This window comes from Bos taurus, chromosome 5 (assembly GCF_002263795.3).
Source record: "Bos taurus isolate L1 Dominette 01449 registration number 42190680 breed Hereford chromosome 5, ARS-UCD2.0, whole genome shotgun sequence".
NCBI classification, from domain to species: domain Eukaryota; kingdom Metazoa; phylum Chordata; class Mammalia; order Artiodactyla; family Bovidae; genus Bos; species Bos taurus.
In genome coordinates, this window is record NC_037332.1 from 75,506,921 (window position 1) to 75,532,507 (window position 25,587).

Below are 25,587 nucleotides of genomic sequence, written 5' to 3' on the forward strand. Positions count from 1 at the left end.
TCTGGAGGTACACTTCTGCCTCCCCTTTTGCACTCAGACGCGGGCAGGAGCCTCGGGGCAGGGGGCCACGAGTCTCTCCTAGGGACCCTGACCCTAACAAAGGTCTGCAAAGACAGATGGGACTTCCCGGGTGGCTCTCAGATGTGGTGAGAGGCACAGCAGTGGTCAGTCCCCTTAGCAGGGCGCCGTGGCCATGGAAGGGAACAGCTGACACGGCTGCCCCAAGGCTCTGAGGAAAGACTGCACAAGTGTGAGTGCACATACTCTCACAGACGCATGCTCACAGGCCCACACGCCCTCATGCATGCTCTGGATCTTCCCGCTCGACTCTGTTTTCTCTAGTTATGAGCTGGGTGATTTTGTGGGAACGCCTTTGCCTCTCTGTGCCTCAGCCCCTCATAGGTCTATAAAGGCAGCGTGGGGCCAGCTCCCTCGCCAGGTTGCTGAGGATGAAGGAAACGGCACCCGAGCTCAGGGCCTGCCTGGTGCAGAGTCAGGAGCCAGTTCTGAATGCATGGTTGGTGCCTTCTTGAACTGGGCTTTATCCCAGCCTGCAGGAGCCAGCATCCTCTACCCATCATTTCAGTTACTCTTCCCTGGATGGGAGGTCTGCTTCATGCCCATTTTTTAGATGGGCTACTTGAGGCTGAGAAAGGTGAGTCCTTGCCAAATAGAAGGAGAGGAGCCAGGACTTGAACCCTACTTTCTTGTTTCAACAGCTACACTCTTTCTACCTCTCCAGCCCAACTTGGAATGACATTTCATTAGGAACTAATAAACACAACTTATTGGGAGACATCTTTCTGATAGGTAAATAATAAAAAGTTAGGGCCTTGGGCTGGCCTAACCCCCTTTTTTTATAGATAAGAATGGGATGTACCCAGAGTTACATGCAAAACCAGGTGGACAGGCTTCCCTGAGCACATCTTTATCACCCCAGCCTCCCCTCTGTCATTCCTTGTCAATGGCCAAGGTGGAAGAGGCTTCAGAAGAGAGAGCGGGGTGGGAGTGCCAGGCCCTGTGGGGCTTCACCTCCCCACCCCACCCGCCACCCAGCTACATCCGGGTCCCTTGCCACCACTTCAAGACAAAGAGACAAGGACAAGAGGCCAGGGACTTCCCTGGTGGTCCAGTGGTTAAGAACCTACCTTCTAATGGAGGGGATGTGGGCTCGATCCCTGATCAAGGAACTAAGATCCCACGTGCCACAACAAGAGAAGTCAGTGTGCCGTCACAAGGAAGACCCAGCACAGCCAAAAAATAATAAATCAATAAATACAATAATAAAAGGACAAGTCCTTAGTCCTCCCTTGGCCTCAGTTTTCTACCTGTACAATGGGTAAAGATAGGGTTCAACGGCCAGCCCAGCCCACTTTTCTGTAGCTTAACGGTGCTTTGAGACACTAGGGAGGGTGAAAGTGAAGTCGCTCAGTCTTGTCCGACTCTTTGCGACCCCATGGACTGTAGCCTACCAGGCTCCTCTGTTTATGGGATTTTCCAGGCAATAGTACTGGAGTGGATTGCCATTTCCTTCTCAGACTCCTCCAATTTTGGTAGATTCTGTCACAGTGCCTGAAATTTCACCATTGCAACATCATTCCTTTTGATGAAAACTCTCCCCATCTGTGATCCACCCTTGAAACCCAAGGGCAACTCATGAAGTCCTACCACCTGGGGCCCCCACCTCTGCCCAACCTTCCTGGCTGCGTCAGGGAGGCAGGAAGGAGGCCCTCCGGGGGAGCATGGTGTGGACCGCCGTGTGTCCCGCTGTTCCCATGGTGTGCCTGGGAGAGGGGCCCCGACTCTGGACCCATTTGGGTACCACTTAATCCCACTGAGCCTTGATTTCCTTCTCAGGGAAATGGAATGATGATACTGGTGACATCACAGGCTGTCAGGCCAGTGAACTGACGCCCTGTGCTGAACACCAAGCAGGTGGGATGGGGCACCTGATGCCAGGGACCACCTCCCAGTCCATGGAATAGCCTTGGGGGTGGGAGGTACGTGAAGGAGCATCAGACCCAGGGCCCTTCTGTCTTCCTAGCTCCTCTTCGAGATATCAGATTCACCTCTAGGGTTAAGAAGGCAACAGGAAAAGATATTAATCTCATTCAGAGAACCATGAATCAAGGACCACTCTCAAGGTCACTCTGTGGGCTCCTGATGCTGAGTGGGGGGTCAGCCCAGTCATCCTCAATCTGTGTGGCCCCAAGCCGATGGGGAGGGGCCCTGAGGGAGCTCCATGAAAGATCAAGGCAGTCATGCCCAGAAAGGCCACCCACATGCTGGGACCTGTGGGACAAGATGCCTTCTGCTCTCCAAAAAGCACAGGGCCAGAGTCACACCACTTGACATCACCCCCAAATAGCACAGGCCCAAACTCACATCCTTGGCATGTCTTCTTTTCCCTTTTAATCACAGTCCCTGATAGCTTCCCAAATCCCTGGAAAGGATGGTGACGAGTCAACGAGCGTAGTCAAATCCCTGTCCCCCTTTGTCTGGCTGATGTTTTTCAATAGGATCAACCAATAAGCAAAACCCAAGCGTGGGTGAACATGATCACTAACCCCAGAATCCAAGAATTCCAGAGTCCCAGAACTTTCCAATTTTAATCTATTGGAATCTTTGATACTGAAAATCCATGAAACCAAGAAATCAGGAACCTTGCACATTAGAATCCCAGCCTCTCATAGACCCCTAGGATCTCAGGGTTGGAAGGAAGAGCAGAAGGCCAAGCTGAGACGAGATGCAGAATCTTCTCTTGGGCATTCTTGGACCCCAGGTGGGGAGGGGGTTCCCGAGTTCTGCGAGGCTCCTTTGAGATCCCTTCTCTCTCCCCAAGCCTCTGCCCCACCCCTGCAACAACGGCGCCATGGCAGGATGTTATTCTGCTGCCCTTCGTGCCTCCTACTCCCCTCCCGCCTTACCTCCCTCCCGGTTACGACCTGTGCCTGAGCCATCCTCTCCCACTATGGGACGCTCCCGCACAGAGCCCCTCCCATTGTACACATCCCCTCCCTGAATGCCGAGTTCTCTGTCTCTCTCCAGACCAGGGGAAACTCATCTGCAATGTCTCCATTTCCCACCTTCCCACCCACCCCACTCTTTTGCGACTGCCAGGACCACCTGTGGCCCTCAGGGGGCCAGCCCCCCTCATCCTACTGATCAAACTGTATTCACGCTGACCAGAGGATGGCCTGGCTCTGCTGCGTCCTGCCCACCTCTCCAAAGGACTCAATTCTTCCTCAGGAACTCTGTCACCAGGGGGCCAAGGGTAGGACAGAGAGCAGGACCGGCATCCCACAGGGGATGCAGGTGACTCAGGTGGCTTCGGAGAGTGGTCAGGTTAGCAGAAGTCGCGTGGACTCAGGCTAAGCAGTGTTGAGACCCAGAAGCTGCTTTATTTTGACCAACAATGGGGAGCAGGATAAGGGATGGCACTGGGGTGGGTTTAGGAAAGGTGTCCCAGCACCGCTGAGTCCTATGACTCTGCATCATCTCATTTAAGGATTCGGGGTGCCAGGCAATGGGGTGACAGTACCTACAGCAATGAAACCATTTCACTCTAACTAGGATCAGCATCCAAGGTGACTGATGACGAATGTGTGTCTGGGACCTCTGAGTGGCAGGAGGCGAGGCTGGGGCTGGAGGTGGACAGGGGTCAAGGGTAAGGCAACAGGCCTGACCAACCCCACCGCTGCTCTCTTCCCGTGATGCCCCTCTGAGATTGCACACTTGAGCTCCCAAGGGAGGTTACCTGCAGAGAAAGGGAGGGGGTCCAGGGGGTGGGTACCTTCTGTTTTGGATGGTCCACTGGCCCTGGGTGCATGGCATGTTGTATTTCTGCCTCCGCAGTGCATAGGCGTCAAACCAGAGGGCCAAGCCATAGTCCAGAGAGGGCACCTAGGACAGAGGAGCTGGTCACCAGGGGGCCTGTGGGCTGTGGCCGGGCTAATGGCCCCATCTCCCAGGATCACAAAGCAGGAAGGGGGCCTGCCAACATAGAGTGCTGGCTGGGGCTGAGGTCTGTCAGTCACTCAACCATCACGTGTCGCCATGGCCAAGGGACCCATCCCACCCACCCCAGAGGACTAGTAGCCAGGGGGCAGCCTGGGTCAGAGGCAGAACAGTGCTTCCCTCCCAGCTGGGGTCCCTGGAGGTCTATAGGGTGCCGTGGGCAGAGGGTAGGTGGGCTCACCGTCAAGTGCCAGGAGCAGTGGGTGCTGGGTGAGTAGTAGCTGGGGAAGTACGGTGTGCTGAGGACGCCCTGTGGCTCCAGCCGGCCCTCCAGGGTCAGGTTCACCTCACAGGCTGGGCCCAGAGAACAGAAGTTACAGAGGGTTCCTCAGCCCCATCCAACTGCACCTGCCAGCAGGTGGGGGGCAGCTGAAACCCACCATCCTGACTGCCACTAAACCGTACAACCTGAAGACTGAGTGTGAACGCATGAACTTGGGCCTCAGTTTCCCCCTCTGTGAAATGGGGACAATAAAAGTACATACTGCATAGGGTAGTTGAGCAGATTACACAGACATGGCATGTATTAAATGCTCAGTAAATGTTCGCTACTGACATCAGCTGTGCAGCCCTTGACCATTTACTGGACGTGTTCACTGCTGTGCCAGCCTCACGGTTACAGGGACTGGGGAGAAAGAACCATTCTCCTTTTCAAAGATGATGAGGTTCAGAGAAGAGCAGCAACTTGGATGAGGTCACACAGTGAAAGGGTGAGGGATGGGGAGCAGCTGTGTCCCCAGCTGCCCCGACACCTCCCATGCAGCCAGGGAAAGCCCTCCTTCCCCTCCCCGTAGACCTATATCAGAGACGCCCATGAGAACGGGCCAGCTCTGGCACTTCTTCAACCCCAGAGACTCCCAGAGGGTCATCTGTGGATCTGGGTGACCAACAGGAGAGCAAACAGGTGGAACCAGGGGAGGGAGGGGAAAGTGGGTGAGGAGATTGAGACTGACAGCAGAGGAAGGGAAAGGGGGCAGGTTGTATGTCCTTGGCGTTTAACCGTCCCTCCACGGAGCCCAGGAAACTTCAGGTTTTGCTTTGTCTGCCCAGAGGCAGCTGATGGATGATAATTGATGGTGATAAAGGGTGGGGCCCGCTCTTCCTGAGAAAGCAGGTGGTGGAGGGGGTTTCAGAAGCAGGAGAGAGTAGGGAAGGTTCAGAGGGGCAGCCCAGGCACCCTTTCCCATGAATCGCCCGCCTCTGAACACCCCTTCCCTGCCGTCTCTAGGGACAAATGCGCTGACCTTTAGTGTGAGAGGGTTGTCTGGGGGACCCCACTGTCCACACTCTGCCAGGGTGCGCACAGAGGAAGGACGGGCAGGGGAGGTAACCGGGAGAGGAGACAGCCGAGGGGGAAGAGAAAAGAGAGGAGGCAGGACAGACACAAGTTTTCTGCAAGAGGGCAGGAGAGAGGATGAGGTGAGGAGGAGGGAGGTAGCACAGGGGGCAGGGGAGGGGGTGATGGAGCCAGAACAGAGAGAGATAAAGGAGCTCAGAGGCGTGGGTGTGAGTTTGGAGACCAGAGATGCTTCCAGAACTTTCCCTCTTCCATCCCATCTCCAACCAGAGAAGGGGAAGGCAAGCCCAAGGAGCACCCGTGGCTTCTGCCGCTGAGCCCCTCTCCTCCCCGAAGGACTCCTGACCCCTCACCCTGGATGGTCACAGGCTGCACGGAGAGCACAAAGGGGTCGTAGTAGCTGTGAAGGCCCTTCTTCCAGACCACCGCCATGATGGCACCTGAGGCTAGGACCTCCACCACGGGCTCCTGGCGACTGCAGCCATAGACCCTGGTGGGACAGAGAAGGGTGACGAGGAGGGGCGGGGCCTGGGAAGGACATCCGGGAGGGCTGTGGGCTGCCCAGAGGAACAGATGAGGAGGGACTGGGAGCCTGTACATCTGAGTCTATGGCCAGGCTGCTGTGTGTCCTTAGGCAGGTGTCTAACCCTCTCTGGCCAGGGGGCTGACCAGAGGCCCTATAAGGGTCAGTCCAGCTCCTCAGAGGAGAGAAGACAAGGGGTTTCCCAGACTTCTGGAGCTTACAATTCCACTGTGACTGCTGACTCCTGTCCCACAGCACCCCTGCAGCCCCCTCAGAATCCCTGTGACCCCTGAGTGCCCATCCTATGCCCTGTAAGGAGACCAGACTGGCACCTATGGGGGCCATACCCTCTGGCTGACCATACCTAACTCCTGGCTCTCCTGGCTGGAACAGAGAGAAGACAGGTGTACAGCCTGATGATCCCCTGGGTACCCCAGAACTCTACCCAGAGCTTGGCTTGGGGGAAGCACAGGAGAAATAACCATATCTTAGAATTCTAGACTCAGAGGAATGTCAACCATGATAAAGTTCTTCAGGGATTGTCAAGGTTAACTGCTTGGTTACCAGGTGGGGAAACTGAGGCTCATGAAGCTGCCAAGGCCCCACTCTGGGTCCACAGCACAGACAGACCCATGCTGGGCACTGCCTGTGATAGCGGCTGGCAGTCCCGCAATGTCTGTGCCCCCGTTCAACCCATTTCAGGGCAGGAAGCTCCAGGCTTCCCCGTCCCTCACTCTTGGCCAACCTCTGCCAAACTTCCTCTTAACTCAGAATTCTCTGGAGCCGTGCTCATCAGGAGACCAATTCCTAGGAAGCTAGTAACCCTGACTCCCCTGGATGGGGTGCGCCAGCATCCAGCAGGGAGGTACTGCCTTCCTTCCCTGTGCCAGCTTTGAACTTGACCAGTGTGAATGGACGGCAATGGGGGGACTGCAGGCACCCAGGCAAATGCGAGAAACCTCAAGCACAGCCTCAGAAGCACCATCCACACCAGCCCTGGGAACCCTGCAGCTGGCGAGGGAAGAGTGAGCAATCCCAGAAATTTCCCCAGAAGAGTCTTGGTTCCCCAGGGTCCTGGAAGGGTCCTTTCCCCTGGCCTCAGCTTGCCCAGGAGGTGCTCACAATCTCCCTGGTCCTCTTGCTTGTTCTCACTGCTGGGGGGCCCCCCCACCCTCCTACACTACTCCCCGCCTCCACTACTCGTCTCCTTCAGGAGGTGGGAGATAAGATATAAGAGGTTGCCTTTAATCCTCACTTGTAATATTGGGGATTTCTTTTCTTTTATTTACTTAAGCAGCTGAGCCCTTGTTGCAACTAAAACGAGGTGAAGGTTGCTGGAGACCCCACCAGTTCCCCCTACCACCCTACGCCCCTCGCTCCGTGTTCCCACCGCCACTAAAGTACACCTCTCCTGGTACGGGGGGCAAGTCTGAGGGTCCCCTGGTCCTGTCTGATCCACCGTTTTATACCTTCTCTGAGGGCCTGAGACCGCAGTCAGATCCCCTCTCCAGTAGCAGGCTGAAGGGTACAACTGGAGAAGCCCCAGGGAAAGCCCTGAAGTGTCCCCACCCTCATCAGGCCTGGAAATCAGCTGGTGTCTGGCTTCTCTGCTTCCCAGAGCCCTCCAGGAACCCAGCCTACACACACCCCAGACTGCGGTCAGCACATGGCAGTGAGTTGGGGCCGCAGATGAGAAGGCAGCCTCAGAGCCTGGAGAATCAGAGAGGCCCTGCGGGAGGGGGCCAGGGAGAACCTCACTCAGCTCACCCTGCAGGACTGCTCTGGACCTAAACATGCAGGTTGCACCCTCACTGGGCTTGGAAGCTGGTGCCCACGCAGGACAGAGAGGCAGCAGCCCGGTGCCCCAGGGTCTCCCCCAACCTCCTGTAGTCCCCTGCCCCACCCTCACCCTGTGGGAAGGTGATCAGGCTCCTGGAGGCCAATGCCATTTCCAGCCCCTTCGTGGTCTCCCCATGGCCCACTACTTGCCTGTCTTCTGCATTCCACATCTATCCTAAAGTTCTTCTCTTCTGCTCAAGAACTTTCCATTAGTTCCCCACTTACCAAGTATTAAAGATCAGATTATCCCTTGTATTCCATGCCCTTTGTGGCCTAGCCCCAGCTAGACTGTACATAATAATAAGTAATAATGGCCAGCAGCTGCTGGAGCTTTAATGGATACATCAAATGTATGGTAATAGTGGACAGCATTACTGTGTGTAAAGATCTTGGCCCAGATCTGATTGAAATCCTCTCAATAACCCTGCAAGGTAGGAATGGCTGTGCACCCATTTTACAGGTGAGCAAACTGAGGTTCAGAAAGGCAAAGTAACCTGCCTTAGGGCACACAGCTAGGAAGCAGTAGCGTAGGGTTGGAAGTCAGGGACTGCCAGCCTTCAGAGCATTCTTACAAGATCATGTCACCTCCCAGAGCTGAGCTTAGAGATCGCCTAGTACAACTGCTTTGTTACAGATGGGAAAACAGGCTTGGGGAGGGGAAGGGGGTTGCCCAAAGTACACAGGCACTTCCACTCTTCTCTCGCCATCTCCCTCTGGCCTGTCTCCCAGATGCCAAATATAGGGCCCAGGGGCACCCAGCCCCTTATCTCAGAACACTGGGTGTGGCTTTGACCGCACACCATCACCCCCTTCCCAACCTTCCCCCCACCACCTTCCCAGGGACTCACGAGGTGATGAGCCTCCTCTCGAGAGGCCCCGCCACGTCATACATGGCCAGCCGGTCCCGGCAGTCAGCCAGCTTCCACTCGAGCCGGAGTTTGAGCATGAGATCCTGGGGGCCCTGAAGGTGCCACAGGCAGCTGGAGGCCAGGGTGTCGGGCCCCTTCAGCCGGAGGGCCTGGCCCTGGCCCACGTAGCTGTAGCGGTAGCAGCCTGGAGTAGGGAGAGGGACAGGCCCCCTGAGCCCTGTTAGCTGGGAGGAGGGACCCGGTTGGGGGGCAGCCCCATCAGGTCCTCACCCAGGCAGGGGTGGGGTGGGGAGAGCCCAGAGGCCCTCTGTCCCAGCTTCCTGTTTCCCCACTGCTTCCATCTCCAGCCTCCTCATCCACACATACATTCATTTGTTCATTCATTCATTCCCTTCACGCTCACTGAGCTCACCAGACCAGGTAAATGCTAGAGAAAGATTTGGTCAGCTGCCCGAGCGTAACGAGAACAGCAGGGAAATATATAGACACTGCGGGGGGTGGGGGGATATCTCGGAAGTGAGGGATCTCAGGGAAGTCCAGTGGAGGGTGGGAGGTGCGTCACAGAGTGAGCAAAGGGCTGCAGGCTAGGGTGGGCAGAGGACTTGGAGGCAGGAGGGCAAGCTGGAGGAGGGAGGCAGGGTCCCCCTCATGCCCAAGAGAGAAGCCTTTTGGTCCTGCAGCCATGAGAGCCATGGAAGGTTAGGTAAGGACGGGACACGATTGGGCTTGGGTCACAGATTCCTCTGGCTACTGAGAGCAATGCCAAGGAAACCAGGAGACCAGCAATAAGGGGAAGCAATAAGGGGAGCGGGCTCAAGGCTGCATTTCGGATGGAGAGAAGGGAATGTGTTCCAGTGGGGCTGGGAGGCAGCCAAGTAGAGGAAGTCAGCTCAAGCTGCTGCTGCTGCTGCTGCTGCTAAGTCGCTTCAGTTGTGTCCGACCCTGTGCGACCCCATAGACAGCAGCCCACCAGGCTCCCCCGTCCCTGGGATTCTCCAGGCAAGAACACTGGAGTTGGTTGCCATTTCCTTCTGCAATGCATGAAAGTGAAAAGTGAAAGTGAAGTCGCTCAGTCGTGTCCGATTCTTAGCGACCCCATGGACTGTAGCCTACCAGGCTCCTCTGTCCATGGGATTTTCCAGGCAAGAGTACTGGAGTGGGGTGCCACTGCCAGCTCAAGCTAGTGATCATCAAACAGCACGAATGAAACAGATTGCACTTAGCAGGCATTTTGATACATGCCCAGAAGTGAACCAAGTGTCGTACACTCACCATTTCATTAAATGGTTCCATGAAATAGTTTCTATTATTGTCCCCATTTTACAGACCTGGGCCAGGCAAATCTAGGTTCACCTGATCTTTCTTGGGCCTCAGTTTTTTCCTCTATAGAATGGAGGCAGTAGTGATCCTTGCTAGGTTGTCACAAAGCTTAAGGAGGGTGCATGTTTGAACACTCAGCATAGTGCCTTGCACATGCATGCATGCTCAGTCGCTTCAGTCGTGTCCAACTCTTTGCGATCCCATGGACTGTGGCCCACCAGGCTCCTCTGTCCAAGGAATTCTCTAGGCAAAAATACTAGAGTAGGTTACCATTTCCTTCTCCAGAGAATCTTCCTGGCCCAGGGATCGAACCCAGGTCTTCTGCATTGCAGGCAGATTCTCTACCACTGAGCCACCTGGGAAGCCTTGCACATAGCAGGTGCTCAATACAGGTAGTGACCATTCTTCTTTAGGTAGGTGTTGGGGAAAGGGAGAAGGTGGAGCTGGGAAGAAACTCTTTGACATCTCACCCTTCAGTTGGTCACACTTGAGGCTCAGATGTAACCTGTCCCGCTGGCTGCCCTCGTCCACACCTCCTTCTCCATCACACCCCCACTGTGCTTCCTCTCTTGCGGTTCTCCATGAGCTTTGACTGCAGTGCTAGACCTTGCACAGCAGTATCACCTATACCATTCACTCATTCATCATAGTTGATGGGCACCTACAGTGTGCTTGACTTAGGCTCCAAGGACCAGCAGTGAACCTGGGCCGTAAGTATGTCATTTAAACCTCACCTTGAGCTAAGCAGAAGGGATGTGGGAACGAGCCCCGGATGTGAGAGGCAGCCTGGTGTGCAGGGAGTTCACACTCTGTACGATTGTCCTGGCACCACCTCTCACTGCTGTGTGACTTCCTATCAGTTGTTCAGTCACTCTGAGTTCTGTCAAATGGACATAATGCTAATCCCTGTCCCACCTCCTTCTCTGCGTGGTTCTGAGAACCAGGAAGGGCATGGAGGTGAAGGAACAGGCTTTGCTCTGACTGCTACCGCTTGCTCAGCTCCCTCCTCCTGATGACCCCTGGCCATCCTGACCCCAGCTGTGGAGCTGATCTCTCCAGGGAGAAACCTCTGACATTGCCAAGGGGAAGGGAGAGGGAGCCTGGGGAAAGGTGTCTGGCTGTTCCCAGGTACTTGTATTCTTTGAATCTTGCTCCAAGCTGATGCTTGCTTTTGCCGCTTTAATAATTACTTTTTTGTATGAAGCTGATTAGGGGAGTGCTGGTCTCTGTTGATCATCAGAAACACCTTTAGGGAGCCTGGGAGAAAGTAAATGAAGCTCCTGTGTATTCTCGCTGCCCTTTGCTCATGCTCCTCCCTATACCCAGAGTGTCCTTTCCCCGCTGGATCTGACAGATTCCTCCCTATCCCCCAATTCTGAGCCTCCCTCCTCCAGGAAGCCTTCTAGGACCTCTCTAGTCAGGAGCACCCCTTCCTCCCTCTAGAGACACATCCCTTCCTCTGCTTTGGATCACAGCCCCGGGGTCCACCTCTGTCCCAGGGCAGAATGGTTCCCTTTCTGCACTGCCCCCGGGACCTCTATTCTTGCCCTGGCACTTGGTGCTGTGAGATTCTGTGTATGTGGTTGTCTCCCTCATGGGGCTCAGAGCTCCTCTGAGGGCAGGGTGAAGACACGGTCAGCTGGTGTCTCCAGAGCCAGTGTGGGGCCTGGCAGGGAGAAAGTGCCCCCAAAGCCTACTTAGAGGACATGAGTTGTCATCCTTGCCCCATGAGACACTGTGCTCTGGGAGGGCAGGGGCTCTAGGCATGTACTGAACCAAATAGGGACGATTATAAAGCAACTGCCAGAAAGCTGGGGACATGTGAACACTCAGCACAGGCAAGTGCAATGGAAAGGCCTGTTTGAGACCAAGGATAAGGGCAATGTGTGCACCAATGCGGTGTTAGATGATGCATATCAATAAATATAGACAGATTAATTTCTTGTGCTCTCCTTTAGTCATGAGGGAAAATCCTACTGCTTCCCTCATCGGTGAGTTAAACAAATCTTTGACATGTGCTCATATCTTTGTATGAGAATCATGATTTTAAGTATTTGAAAACTGTCCTTGACCCCATCACCTCCATCCACCAAGGAAATAAGCCTTTGACCAGCCACATGGGGGGACAGGAAGGTCAGAGAAGGTACAACCAGGATTTCAACTCTGCCTCCCTAGGTAGAAGAGGAAGAATCTGGGAATTTAAGAGATCCTGCTCAGAGCCACAGGGTACAGTAGTAGCCCAGGCGGTACACTGCCTAATTCCAGAAGTCAGTAGTCACAACAGCCTACGATGTGGACAGCACTCCTTGGTGGCCCTGCTGGTGCTTTGCTTCCCAGGGCTCAGGAAGACTGGAGCCTCTTGGAGAAGCACAAGATGACTCTAGCAATAGGGCATGGGGATGGGGTGGGAGGAGACGACAGATTAGCCCGACTGGCGGAGAAAGGGAAGGAAAAGATGGAGGGAGTATCCTTACCTGTGACAAAAATAGCTCCCAAGACCAAGTTTCAAAGCCAAAGTGACTGATATACCTCAAATCGACAAGATTATTTTCTACCATCAGTGGAAACATAAGATTTCAAAACAGAAGAAATGGAATTCCATGAGAGAAAAGCAGAGTCACATTGATGTGCAACTAAATCTGCTACTCACTCACACCCCACACATGAAACACACACACTTTTGTGCAAATACACACTTTGTTCACATGTGCACAACACTTCCTCCCCCCAGAGGCCCCCAGCCCTGCTCAGGACCTGTCACTGAGTCTATATTATCATGCCCCTTGGGTGATCCCAGACCAGTGCCCCTTGCACCCAGAGAAGCCGTGTGGACCCCTGACACTCAGCCAAACGAGAAAAATACCAACTTTTGAGGAAAGTGGGGAGGAAAAACCAAAGTGGCGTACCCAGCGTGGAATTCAGTGCAACTATGTCTTTCACGCTGGCTTCTGTTAAAAGGAAACGAACAAACAAATGAGCAGAGAGAATAAATAAATGAAATGAAAATAAAAATAGAAGAGACTATCAGAGCCTGTCTGAGATTGACCCTGACTGCCCACCGTCCCCCATGACCCACCCCTCAGTCCTGGCTCCTGGCCACTGGGGTTGGGGGGTGGGAGGAGCCATCCCTGGAGGCAGGCTTGCCGGGCCTCGCCAGACTGTCCCATGTTCCTCGTCTCCAGTACTGACCCAGGATCACCAGGCCCTCGGGGTCCACCTCATACTCGGTCCGATAGGGAGCGGGGGCCGAGCTGTTGACCGCAGACAGCAGCTCCTCCGCCAGCAGGGCCCGCACCACGTCGGGGCTCAGCATTGGCCGGCGGTGCTCCGGGATTTGGAGGATGAACCAGAAGAAGCACGTGAATGGGAGCCTGGGGCAGGTGGAAGTGAGAAGGGCTGGGGGAGGAGCCTGGAGTGTGGGCCCCACCCAGCTCCCTGCTCCTGGTGAGAGTTAGAGGGGGCGGCAACTATGGCTCATGTGATGGGCATTGAGCCAGACATCCCTAACACCCTCTGAGGGAGGAGCTCTGGAGACCCGCACCCATTTCACAGATGAGGAAATTGAGGCGTGAGAGGTTAGGTAATATACCACAGACTCTGTTATAAGTCAATGGGACCACTGCACTCCCCACCCCTACTACTGCTCCATGGTCTCTTCTGATACCTGTCAGGCCCTTGATAAAGACACCACAGTCACTGTCTAGTATAATCCCTGCCACACCATTGTTTTCATTCTACAGATGAGAAAACCAAGTTCAGTGAAGGGAGGTCACATGCAGGAATCCAGATTTCCTCTCTGTGTCTCAGTTTCCCCATTTTAAAACATGAAGGCGTTGCATCAGAAGCCTACAGCATCCCCTCCCATTCTCCGAAAGGCTCTAGCAAAGGCTGATGAGGGTGGGGGGTGCTCAAGAAGACTCACCCAAAGGAGTAGACGGCACTGGAGTTGTAGTAAGTACCTAGGGGGGTGCTGGCAATGAGCTCCTTGAGCTAAAAAGAGGGAAAACAATCAGAGTCCCCTCATGACTCTCTGCAGAAACCCTCTCCTACCCTGGGATACCGTTTGACCCTCCCACAGCCCTCCTTGACTGAGGAATCTATAGGATAGAGAGGCTTGCCCATGGTCACATGGTGAGTAATGACCACGACAGGGAACAAACCTCATTCAGTTTTTATTTCCCTCCCCCTGCACATAGCCGGGCTTCCCTGGTGGCTCAGTGGTAAAGAATCTGCCTGCCCCTTCCACTAGCTCTGAACTTGACTAGATTACCAGTGGCTTCTCCCCCTCCATCAAATCACTCCTTGATTCTGAGAAGCTCCCCCTGGGCTTCTGAGTCCCCTCCTTAGGCCCAACCACAGCCACTGGGGCTCAGACAGTTGGTCTTCGCACATGTTCAATGGCAGTGCTGCTGTGGGGTGGAATGCAGGATCGTGGGTTCTTAAAGAGCTCTGAATGGCACAGAGCTAACATCCACATGCTCTCATTTTAACCCCACGACAACCCTGCAGACAGGCACTGTAGTTATTACTCCACTCTGCAGAAAAGGAAAGAGAGTCTTGGGTGGGTCTCCCCGAAGCAGGTCCTGAGGCAAGTGGTTTATTTCCAGGTGATTCCAAGGCACATCAGTGGGGAAGGAGATAGGCAGGAAGGCAGCCAACATGGCTGCGAAGGTTCCGGGCAGAGCTATGGGTGGCTGAGGAGCAGATCCAGCAGGGATCTCTGAGAGACTGTGGTGGAGGTGGTGGTTTGATCATTAAGTCATGGCTGACTCTTACGACCCCATGGACTAGGAACCTACCAGGCTCCTCTGTCCATGGGATTCTCCAGGCAAGAATACCGGAGTGGGTTGCCATTCCCTTCTTCAGGGGGTCTTTGCGACCCAGGGATTGAACCCGGGTCTCCTACATTGCAGGCAGATTCTTTACCAACTGAGCTATGAAAGAAGCCTGAGAGACTGTGGGAGCATCTTCAGAACTGCTCTCACCAAGAGCTGAGGGATCCACCTTCTCTGTCTCTTGTACCTGAGGGTTGCTGCTGGGAATTACTCCTCAGCACTTCCAGCCCGCCCTGCTGGACAGGGTGCTGGCTGTGAGGGAGACCATCCCCAGTGCAGTAAGCCATTGTTAGGAGGAAAAGGGGTGTGGGAAGGTCCTGGCAGCATCCTTACGCTGCCCTAATTTTCAAAGGTCATGCTTCTACTAAGTGGCAAAATCAGGATTTAATCCAAGTGCAGTTTGACCCTAGAGTCCACTTGCTTTCCCACCAGTCTGCACCGTCTCCCTTCCATGATGCCTAGAGCAGGACTCTGATCCTAATGAGTGTTCTGGATGGATTCACCCACTGCCTGGACATGATCAGGCCCCTCCCCTCTCCCTTCTCATCCCTGCCATCCTTCCTACCATCTTCTGAGCTTTGGCAGTTTCACTGCGGAAGGCACTGGACTCCCGGCGGGCAAGGTCCTGGGAGAAGTGGCGATTGAGCACGCGGAGGCTGCCTGAGTACACCTGGCTGACTGTCACCTCTGCCTTGTACCCTGCCCAGGAAGAAACCAGCAAAGGTTAACCAATGGAGTAGATGGGGATGGTTCCTGAATCCCCTACTCCTTCTCCTGCCACCCCGAACCCTCAGCACAGCCTCCAGTACCTTGGGCCTCCAAGGCACCATCATCACTGCCATCGTCTTTGTCGTTGTCATTCAGAGTTTGTGTAGTGACAAATTGGCCGCACAGAGCCAGGGAGGACAGAGGCCCACAGGTGGGTGGTGTCCCAGGGGCTCCCAGGCAGAAGTTGACCCAGTGATTAGTCCAGGACATGGATACCAAGAAACCCATCTTGGGCCCAGAAGGTCAAGTTCTTGATTTAGCACCTCTGTGTTGTCCACTGAGTGGTCCAAGCTGCACCTACTATGAGGGGTACACTAGTAAACCAAGACAGACAGGTCTCCCCACATGGACCTGACAGAGATGGGTAAGATAGACTTTCCCCCAGTAGCCGTACAGCCTGTGGGTTCATCTGCCAGGATGTCTTAAAGGAGAAGCACGAGGTGCTCTTAAGGGTTCATGGCAAACCCTAGGCCAGGGTGACGCTCCATCTGAGACAGGAGGGATGGAGAATAAATTAAGAAGAGGGGAAGCAGCAGAGTATCGTCAGGGCAGAAGGAATAGCATATGCAAAATCTCCACAATGGGGGTCATGTTAAGGTCCAGGGCCAAGAGCCTGTTTGGTGGAGCAATCAGACAGGGGTAATAAGAGGCTGAGACATCAACAGGGCGGGATTTTGGTCTTTCCCTGATGAACAAGGGAAACCATGAAAGGTTTAAAATCAGGGATGATGTCATCAGATTTCCGTTTTGCAAAGATCGTTTTGACTGATGTGAAGACAACAGATTCATAGCCCGGACTTTCTAGCCTTATTCAGTCATTTATTCATTCATTCAATGCATATTTATTGAGAACCTGCTATGTTTAGGGACTGGCCTAGAGTACATGGGAATATACCAGTAGGACAGTGAACAGATAACAACAACACAAAAGCCAAACCTGTCCTTAACAGCTTGTAGTCTAACAAGAAAGACAGACAATAGACAGCGAACACAGGACATAACATATTAGAGGTGTTAAGTGGTATAGAAATCAAGCGTTGCTGTGGGCTGCAACATGCAGGCCAGAGAGGAGGGAAGTGGTGTTGGTCAAGTGGATGTTAACCTACGGAAAGAGCATTCCAGGCAGCAGACTGGCAAGTGCAAAGGCCCTGAGGCAGGAGCTTGTCTGCTGTGTTTGAGGAACAGCAAAGATTTGAACGAGGGGAAAGCAGGAGGAGATAAGATGGTGGAGGAAGGGTCACACCGGGCAACCCAGGAAGGACTTTGATTTTTGCTCTGAGTGAGATGCGAGCCATGGCAGGCTTTAAGCAAAGAAGTCTGATGATTTGATTTACTTTATAAAACAATCCCTCTGCCTTTGTGTTGAGAACAGGCTGTAAGAAGGCCAGGGCAAAAGCACGCGGACCTACAGGAGGCTCCTGCAGCCGTGCCAGTGTGAGTGGTCCAAGGGAGCCTGACCAGGCTGTGCAGGGAAGAGAGAAGTGATTGGTGTCAGGGTATATTTTGGGCTTGCTGGCTGGCAAATTGAGGTTGGGCAGTAAAAGAAAGAGGAGGGAACATAGGAAGGATAAAATGACCACCTCCTGGGATGTTCTCTCCATTTTTTTCAATTTTAAAGGATTTTCTTAGGTCATGATTTTCTATTTTATTTTATTTTTTGGCACACTGCTAGGTATGCAGAACTTCCCTGACCAGGGATTGAACCAAAACCTCCTGCAGTGGAAACAGTCTTAACCACAGGACCACCAGCGAAGTCCAGGTCACTAATGATGATACGATAAAGTTACAATCATTTCTCAAAACCTCAAACTTCTGAAACACTTGTCTATAAAGATACATTGCCTCAGAGACATGGAAAATCAATAGTTCAATATCATTTTATGTTAACAACTGGTACAAATCAATTAAGAAGTTAAAGCCCCCTTCAAAATATACTCCAAAGGTAGAATGACAATTTATAAAAGAGTTAACTCTCAGTAAGGTCTGAAATACCCTTAGACATCCTGCAGGAGGAGCAGCGCCTGCCCCTGTCCCCCTCCCACCCCCAGCCCACCTTCCTGGTGCACAGTGGAGCTCAAGGGCTGGAAATGCAAATTTGGGAATCATCAGAGGATATGGGCATAAATGGAGGCAGAGAGGAGGAGAGTCCCTCCAACAGCAAAGACACAGAGGAGAAGCCATCATAAGCTGAGGACAAAGAAAGTGTGGGTGCCCCGGAAGCCAAGCAAGGAAAGTGTTTCGAGGAGGAGGGGATGAGGTACCCAGTCAAGTGCTGCCTGCAGGTCAAATGCCATGAGGACTGGCCACTGGATTCAGCAGTGACCGTGACAAGTACTCTTGGGGTTATGGGCGGGTGGGGGACAGGGAGTCAGATTGGAAAGGGTACCAGACAGAGGTATGGAACTGGAGGGCACAGCATTTTGAAACACCAGGAGTTTGCTACAAAAGGAATCTGAGTAATGGCTGGCAGGGGGTGGGGAGACCAGAGGGACTGAGTACCAGAGCAAAGAGAAGCACTGTACACTGATGGATGGTGCCCCCAGAGGAGAGAGGGGGGCGTGGCTGGAGCCGGGCCACCGCATGGGCAGAGGGGCTGGGATCCAGGCTGGGAGGACAGCAGGCTTTACAAGACTTTTTGTTTGGTTGGTTTGCTCCCCACTTCCTGACGCACCACACAGCATGTGGGATCTGGTTCTCCGACCAGGAATCGAACCTGCGCCCTCTGCACTGGGAGCCCAGAGTTTAACCACAGAACTATCAGGGACGTCCCACAACTGGCTTTAGATAAGGCAGGGCTGGTTCACCCATGCGGATGGTGGAGGGCAGAGCACATGGGTACAGCTGGGAGGGCATCTATGAGGCTTCTCTTCTGAGTGGTTCCATTTTCTTGTTGAAGCAGGAGGCAGAGTGGGTGGGGGATATGGGAGAGTTTGAGAAGACAGCAGGAGAGGGAAAGGACCAGGGCAATACAGCTGGGCAGCATGAAAGGCCCTGCTACCCGGATCTGAGTGGACCAGCCCAGGGCCCACTGGGCTTGGGAAACCGGCCCTCACCCCATCCTCTTCTGGGCCACTGGGTCAGGCTTCCACTTATCCAGACGTTTGCTCCTCACTTCAGGCTTATCCTGCTCCAGTGTAATAGGCCTCTTGTCCATCTCCCCTTCCAGACCAGACAGGGCATGTCTGTAGTCCATCCCCTCCCCAGTGCCCAATATCCAGAGCACTGCCTGGCCCAGGATGGGAGAAACTATTCAAACATCTCCTAAAGTGCTCTTCTACCTGCGTCCCTCTGGGGAGAGGGTTGCCTTCCCCCAGCTGGAAGGAGCTCTCACCCTCTGGGTCCTCAGCCCCATGGAGCATCCTGTGCCCCCAGTGGGGTGATTCACTCCAGAAGTCTAACCAGGAGAAATCAGACGCTGTGAAGACAATCGGCAGGTGAGTTCCTGCCCCACCCCCACGCCCCCCACCAGCCCCACTGCCGCAGCTTGGTGCTCTGCAGTTTTCCCTGAAGACTAATTATCCTGCAGCCTAAGGAGGCCTCGGCAGCCCTGTGCTATTTGGGAAGCTGGCTTCCTGCCGGTGGTGAAATGCACACAGCTTCTACTCTTAGCCTGCATTGCTCGGTTTTGAGCAGAATCACAATCCACCTAACATCATGGCAAGTGGGTGCGCTTCAGACCCAGGCTTCCTAACAGCTTTGACCCAGGGGCTGGTTCTAGAACACCCCCTACCTCAACTCCCTTTGGAGTCGGGCGTAGGCTGCTCTCCCCAGTGGCTGCTCCAAAGTGGGTCCCCATTCCTTTCAATGGACCTGAAATTCCACCAGGAGATGCAATCAGTAAGAAAATGGTCTAACTTTTGCAGAGTGCATAATGGGAGATCTCTGATCTCTTGGGTAAAGTGGACTGTCCCTGCTAGGGTTCTGTTGGGTCCCCTCAGCTTGCTCTGTCCTAACACTTGGCAGACTTTATGCTGAGGGCAGGGACTGTCTCCAGAACCTGCACAAGGCTGGTGTATAGGAGGTGGTCAGTACTGAATGAATGAATGAAGGAAGGATGGATGAATGGACCCAGAATATAGGCTAGTTGCTCGTGGGGCCCCAACAGACTGATTGAGAGCTGTGATACCAGAAACGGAAGGCCTAAATTCAGGACATGGGGAGACACAGCTGCTCCAGATATTCTTGCCCCCATTTCCCTCTGGGTTGAATTCCAGGTGTGCTCAGGCTGGGGTATAAAGCCATCGGCATACATGGACACCGCCCTGGACACCTGAGTCCTGGGTGCCCCTCCCCTTCATCCCAACTCATGCTGGGTCCTGGAGACTCAGAGATGATAGAGCCAAGGTCCCCCCACCCAGAAGAGCTCCCAGGTTGGACTCAAGTGAGCAGAAACACTAATTGGTGTCAGGCACCACCAGCACCACTGGGCCTCCTCCAACTGAGCCAGCTGGCTCCAAGCCCAGGGCAACCCAGGAGGGCTGTGGGCAAGGGAGGCAATGCTTATACTCCTTCAGCTTGTCAGTTTACAAGAACTGGAAGAGCACTTCTTCCTCAGCTGCTGGGAGTTAGGGGCACTTGGCTCCAGAAAGGATCTTGCACTACCATCTAACAAGACAGGAAGGGAGACTCCAAGAGAAGTGCATGTCCAAGTCACACAGTGAGTTTCCAGGTGTCGCTGAGCCTGGAATCCTGGTCTGTCCTGCTGTGCCCTTTCGACCACCCTAAGTCCTCCCCATGTGCCTCTCCCAGGGGCCAATGCAGTTACCTAGGAAATACCAGAGCAGGACCCCCACTGAAGCCAACATGACCAGAGCCAGCCACAGGGGAGCCAGGCGGAGGTAGTCTCGGACTTTTCTCTTCGCATCCTTGGGGGCCTTGAACATCCCTTCTGGCTCTGCCTCTTCGCCATCACCTCCATCACCCTGCCCGCCAGCCGCTTGGGGGGCCTTGGCCATGGGCATCCTGGCAAGGAAACAGACCAGGGTTGGACACAGCCTGGCATTTGCAAGGGAGCCTTTGCTGAATGTTGGCCTTGCAGAGAAGTAAGACAGCACCTCTGCCTTTTGGAGGAGCAGGATCATAATGCCAGGTACCAGTAATTCAAAGTGGGCCCTGAGCCAGCTCCCAAAGGCGGGAAGCATGCTTCAGGATGGCTCACCCCGGGTGGCCAGCTGGAACCCCTACCTTTGCATCTGGTGTCAGAGGAGAGAAGGACGTTTCACTACCTAAACCCCACCCCAAGGCTATACCCTCAGATGGAACTGGGGTGCGTACATGGCATAAATGTTTCTATAAAACAATTCCTCCTGCCATCAGGATTTCCTAGCCTTGGCTTCTCTTCCATTCAGGGGATGCTTTTTCCTTGCTCCTCGTTCTCAACAGCAAAGCTTTCCACAACATTAATGCAATTCATTTACTTGGCCCTCCCTGCCTAGAAGCCCTGAGTCAGCTCTGTGTTGAGCCAGGGACTGCCCTCCAAGGAGCACCAGCCTTCTTGTGTCCCTACTGTTCAAAGTATCTTAGGGGCAGAGGAAGGAGATAAAAACTAGTATTCATGTAGTGTCTGCACAAGACAGTTCATAGATACCACTCTCTTTAATCCTCTGGTCTCTGGGATGTGAGGAACATTGTCCCCATGCATTCCTCTTCCTCAGGTCCTCTCTGTGTAGACACTCTACTTGTATTTTCTTGCTTAACTTCCAAATGCCTTTCAAGGTTCTGCACCCATTGAACAGAGGAGGAGACTGAGAGCTAGAATGTTTTAGCAACAACTCAGTCCAGGGATTTCCTAGCCTCCTTTTTATCAATGCAATATGAATGTCTGGTGCTGGCAACCAGCCCCATTTTGCAGATGGAAAAACTGAAGCCCAGAGTGGCTAAGCCAGTCACAAAAGGTTACGTAGCAGATAAGTGGGGTGTCTGACTCCAAGCCCTGGTGTCTAACTCCCTGATCTTTCCGCTACTCTGGGCCACTTCCTGGAAATGAGGTGTTAAATAACAAATCATGATGAAATAATACCTGAATGTCACCCCTCTGCGCCCCAGGCCTGCAGCTGTCTCCCCTTCTAGACCCTCCGGGAAACTGCTGAGAGCTATTTGGCTTCTTGGGCAGGTTTTCCACAGTCCAGAGAGGGCCCTTGACTTGCCCACCCACCAGCAGAGCAAGGATTCCACACCTCTGAGAAATTAGCCTCTTCTTCCCATAACCCAAATGCCATTGTACCTTTAAAATACATCCCCAGGGGTGTGTGTGTGTGTGGCAGAGGGGTCCTTTGGGCTGAGTCTTGGGTTTTCACACAAAGGGTTTCTGAAAATAGGGCTCATTTGTGATGCTTGAAGTTTCTCAGCCAAGGATGTCTGGCTCCAGGCACATGGATCTCTTAACTGGCCTCCATGAATGCAAGGAAAGGAGGCGACTGCTGGTCATTCTCAACTGGGTATAGGACTCCCCTCCAGCAGAGGACTTCTTACACATGGGGCCCTGCTGGCTTTCATGGGCCAGGACCATGGATGATAAAGATCCTGAAATGAGTGGACAGCCTTGCCCACTGCTCAGAGTGTCCAAGGCCCCCCAGGTGAAAGTGGCTGCCCCCACGAGCTGAGTGGGGTGGCTACAGCCAGGAGAGCCCTGTGATGGGTCAGTTCCTTCCCTCTCTCGGCCCCAAGTCCACTCTCTCTGCCAGAGAGCCACATCCCTATTTTACTGAGTCTGGATCACCAAGGACCTACTGGGGACTCGGAAAGCACAGAGATGACCATGACTGACATTTATTTGAATTGTTTTTTTCCGGTGTTTTAGTGATTTCCCTGGTGGCTCAGACAATAAAGAATCCATCTGCCCATGCAGAAGAGGCAGGTTCAATCCCTGGATTGGGAAGATGCCCTGGAGAAGGAAATGGCAACCCACTTCTTGCCTGGAAAATTCCATGGATAGAAGAGCCTGGTGGGCCACAGTCCATGGGGTTGCAAAGAGTCAGACAGGACTGAGTGACTAACACTCACTTTCCAGTGTTTTATAAGCACTATCTCGTGTAAGCCTTCTGCAGACTCTTGGGGGACAGGGTCTGTTATTATCTATCCCCATTTTACAGATGAGAAAGTTGAGGCACAGAGAGATTGAAGAACTTGACTGAGATCCTACAGTTGGTTATCGGCAGAGTCAGGCTGCAAACCGATGCTATTTGTCTCCAGGATAATGCCCTCACCACCATGCTTTACTGCCTCACACATCATCAGGGTACAAGGGGAAACTGAGGCTCAGAGAAGGTCATCGATCTGATAGAGGAGGCACAGAGGGGAGTAGTCACAGGCAGGATGTTCAGTAGGCACCCCCTTCCTCCCCCCATACCCCAAGCACTGCCTTCACTCCCTGGGTTTTGCCTCCTTCATAAATGACGCTTACATTCGTCTGGGGGAATTCTGAGTATCACAGAAAATCCCCTGTGTGAGACCCAAGATCTGACACAGCCCAAATTGGTGGGGCAGGTGAAGAATACACCTGGGCTCCCCATCACCTCCCACCCGGACTCCCAGGGCAGCCTCCTAATGCCCTCTCTGCCTCCCATCTCTGCCTCGAGCACATCTTCCATGTTGTCAGCAGAGAGCTCTCCCTGCCCACCTCCAACCATTCACCTGCTCAGAGTCCTCTCAAGGCCCCCAGCCACCTCCAAACCCCTAGTTGAGGCACCCAAGGCCCTCCATGGCCAGGCTGCTGCCTTCGCCCCCACAGCCCTCCTTTTGTCACACACATCACCCTGCAGGTCCACAGGGTGTGCCTTTGTACTGTCACACCATCTGCCTAAAGGACGGGCCCCTAAATGCCAGCTCCAGGGTCACCTGCCCAGTGATGGGGCCCAAGGCCTTGGAGAGTAAGCCACTCTAGGCAGCCCTTGGTCAAGATCAGCAATCTGCCTGGGTTTCGGCTTCGTTTCCTCTTCTCTACAAGAAAGACATGTCTGTGTCTTATCCACTTCTGGATCCCTATAGAACCCAGCACAGGGCCTGCCACTTGAATGAATAGTTCATAAAAGAATGGGTGAGCAAAAACTGAATTAAATTTTTAAAAAATAAAACTTGAAAAAAAAAAGACTGTGAGTAGAGCCCCAGTTATCTAGACTCCCGTTGCAGTGCTCTCGTTCACATCTTGCTGCCTCTGGGAAGCAGGACGTGTAGAGGCATGGAGCTGGGTCACGGAGGTGGTGCCAGTTTCTGGGGTCCAAGATTCAGTTATCAGGCCCCTATATATTTATTGAGCACCTGCTTGGCGTCAGGCTCTGTGCTGGGCATGGGGGTCACACTGGTGAATATAAGAGACCTCATTCCCAGCCTCTTGAGGCTGACAGTCCAGCAGGAGGTGGACAATTGTGACAATTGACAATTGTGATGATGACCGCATCCTCCTGTCTTTTACTATTATTATATGGTGACTCTTACATTACTTTTAGGATCCAGTCACCAGAAAAGTGTGTGGCTCTATCTTCCAACTGCTCCCAGGACCCAACTCCTTCTTGGCACCTCTGTGGCTCCCACCACCATCCAGGTCAATATCATCTATCATCTTGGCTCCTACACCAGCCAGTCATCTGGCCATCTTCACTAGCCAATTCCCACACAACCACCAGAGTGGTCTTTACCACGCATCCTGCTCATAAGCCCCACCTAGAACAGAGCCCGCAGCCTTTGTCACAGCCCACCAGGGCCTCCGTGACATGGCCCTTGTGTACCTTTCTGAAACACACACAGCTCCTGGCTGGATCTGCACCAGATAGAGTACAGGCTACCTCAGGGCCTTTGCACTTGCTGTTCCCTCTGCCAGAAATGCTTTTCCTTCAGTCTTGCCTCATGACCTGCTCCTTTACCTCCTTCAAGTCTTTGCTCAAATGTTACCTCTTCACTGAGACCTTCCCTGACTGCTCCCCTCTCTTAGCTTCATCTTTCTTTATAGCTCTTTTCAGGACTGAAATTGCCTGATATGCTTCTGTATCCCTGCTCAGTCTCCTCCCTGGCTGTACTGGAGCAGAGGCTTTATTCTATTTGCTCTGCATACCCTGCTCAGAGAGCAGAACATGGCTCCTTCCTGTGCAGCCAGGGTGCTGGGTGCACGTGTGGCCTGGCCAACTCTTTCTGCCTCCCTCCGCCCCTCTCCCACTTTACGCTTGTTGCATCCTAATGACATTGGGCTTCCCCGTGATTGATTCTGAAAATGAAGATGGTAAAAAGCTTTTCCAGATCTAGGGTTCTTAGCTAGCTCTGGGTGAAGAGCTTCACAGGATTGTGTCTTAAACCCTGAAAGTTCTTGCTCACCACCTGGCTTTCTTCCTTCTGTCTGGGCTGCCCATCTCCTGACCTGGCCCCTTCACACCTCCGCTCAGCTCTTACAGGCTCCTGCAGCTTTCCCAGAGTGCCCTGGAGGGGCGGCTGCTCCTCTGAAGCGTCCTGGGCTTCTCCCATCAATGCACAGTTCATCTTGGGGCATTCTCTGTGTGCCCCTTGACGGTGAGCCCCTGGAAGGAGGGACTGGGTGTACTCCAACTACCAAAGGGTCTGGGGCTTCTCCCCTGAACCTAGACACCAGCCTGGAACCTGCTTCTCACTCCCTCCATCCCTTCTGGTCATTTCAGGTCCTCAGTCTGCCCATGGGAGGCTGAGCTAGCTGGAGCTGGACGATTGCTCCTCCTGTGTGCAAGCCCGTGCTGGACACTGACACAATCAAGTTCTATTTCCGCCTCCAGCAGCCTTGTTTTCTCTACTTAATGGTTAGGGAAACCAAAGTACATGTATATAGAGAAAAGGACTTACTTGGGTCACTCCACCAGGGTAGACAGAGCAGAACGGGGCAAGGATTCTGATCTAGGACCTACTGGGGAGGCCATTCGGGCCTAGAGTTCACCCCCACCACAAGCTGCGCTGACTGAGTCCCCAAGTGTAGGGGAAGGGGTGAAAGTCCCTTCCACACACTCCCAAACTCACACACAGATGTACACCAACAGAAACAGGCTGAAGTACGTGCACAGCTATCTGTGATATACAAATGGCTAGGTACATGCTTGTGTACACACACGCACACACACACAGAGCTACATTCAGCTCTGAGCTTGCCGCCTGTTTAGTGAAGTGGGG

General features: G+C 53.5%; 1 protein-coding gene across 5 annotated transcripts in view; it reads right to left on the reverse strand.

Annotated features, from left to right (window-relative positions):
- The window catches only part of TMPRSS6 (transmembrane serine protease 6), a 39,518-nt gene that overhangs the window by 13,332 nt on the left and 599 nt on the right, over positions 1-25,587 (reverse strand). For 3 of the 5 annotated variants that reach the window (XM_010805347.4, XM_059886998.1, XM_059886999.1), the window contains exons 2-10: positions 20,234-20,430; positions 15,266-15,399; positions 13,788-13,855; positions 13,055-13,236; positions 12,772-12,813; positions 8,525-8,729; positions 5,668-5,804; positions 4,199-4,311; positions 3,794-3,903 (exon numbers count right to left, since the gene is read on the reverse strand). In XM_010805347.4, the coding sequence (XP_010803649.2) occupies positions 3,794-3,903; positions 4,199-4,311; positions 5,668-5,804; positions 8,525-8,729; positions 12,772-12,813; positions 13,055-13,236; positions 13,788-13,855; positions 15,266-15,399; positions 20,234-20,429 (1,187 nt within the window). In that variant the 5' untranslated portion in view covers position 20,430. Of the gene's footprint in view, positions 1-3,793; positions 3,904-4,198; positions 4,312-5,667; positions 5,805-8,524; positions 8,730-12,771; positions 12,814-13,054; positions 13,237-13,787; positions 13,856-15,265; positions 15,400-19,198; positions 19,279-20,233; positions 20,431-25,587 lie in introns of those variants that run through there. The other 2 variants (XM_059887001.1, XM_059887000.1) reach the window with 2 other exon arrangements.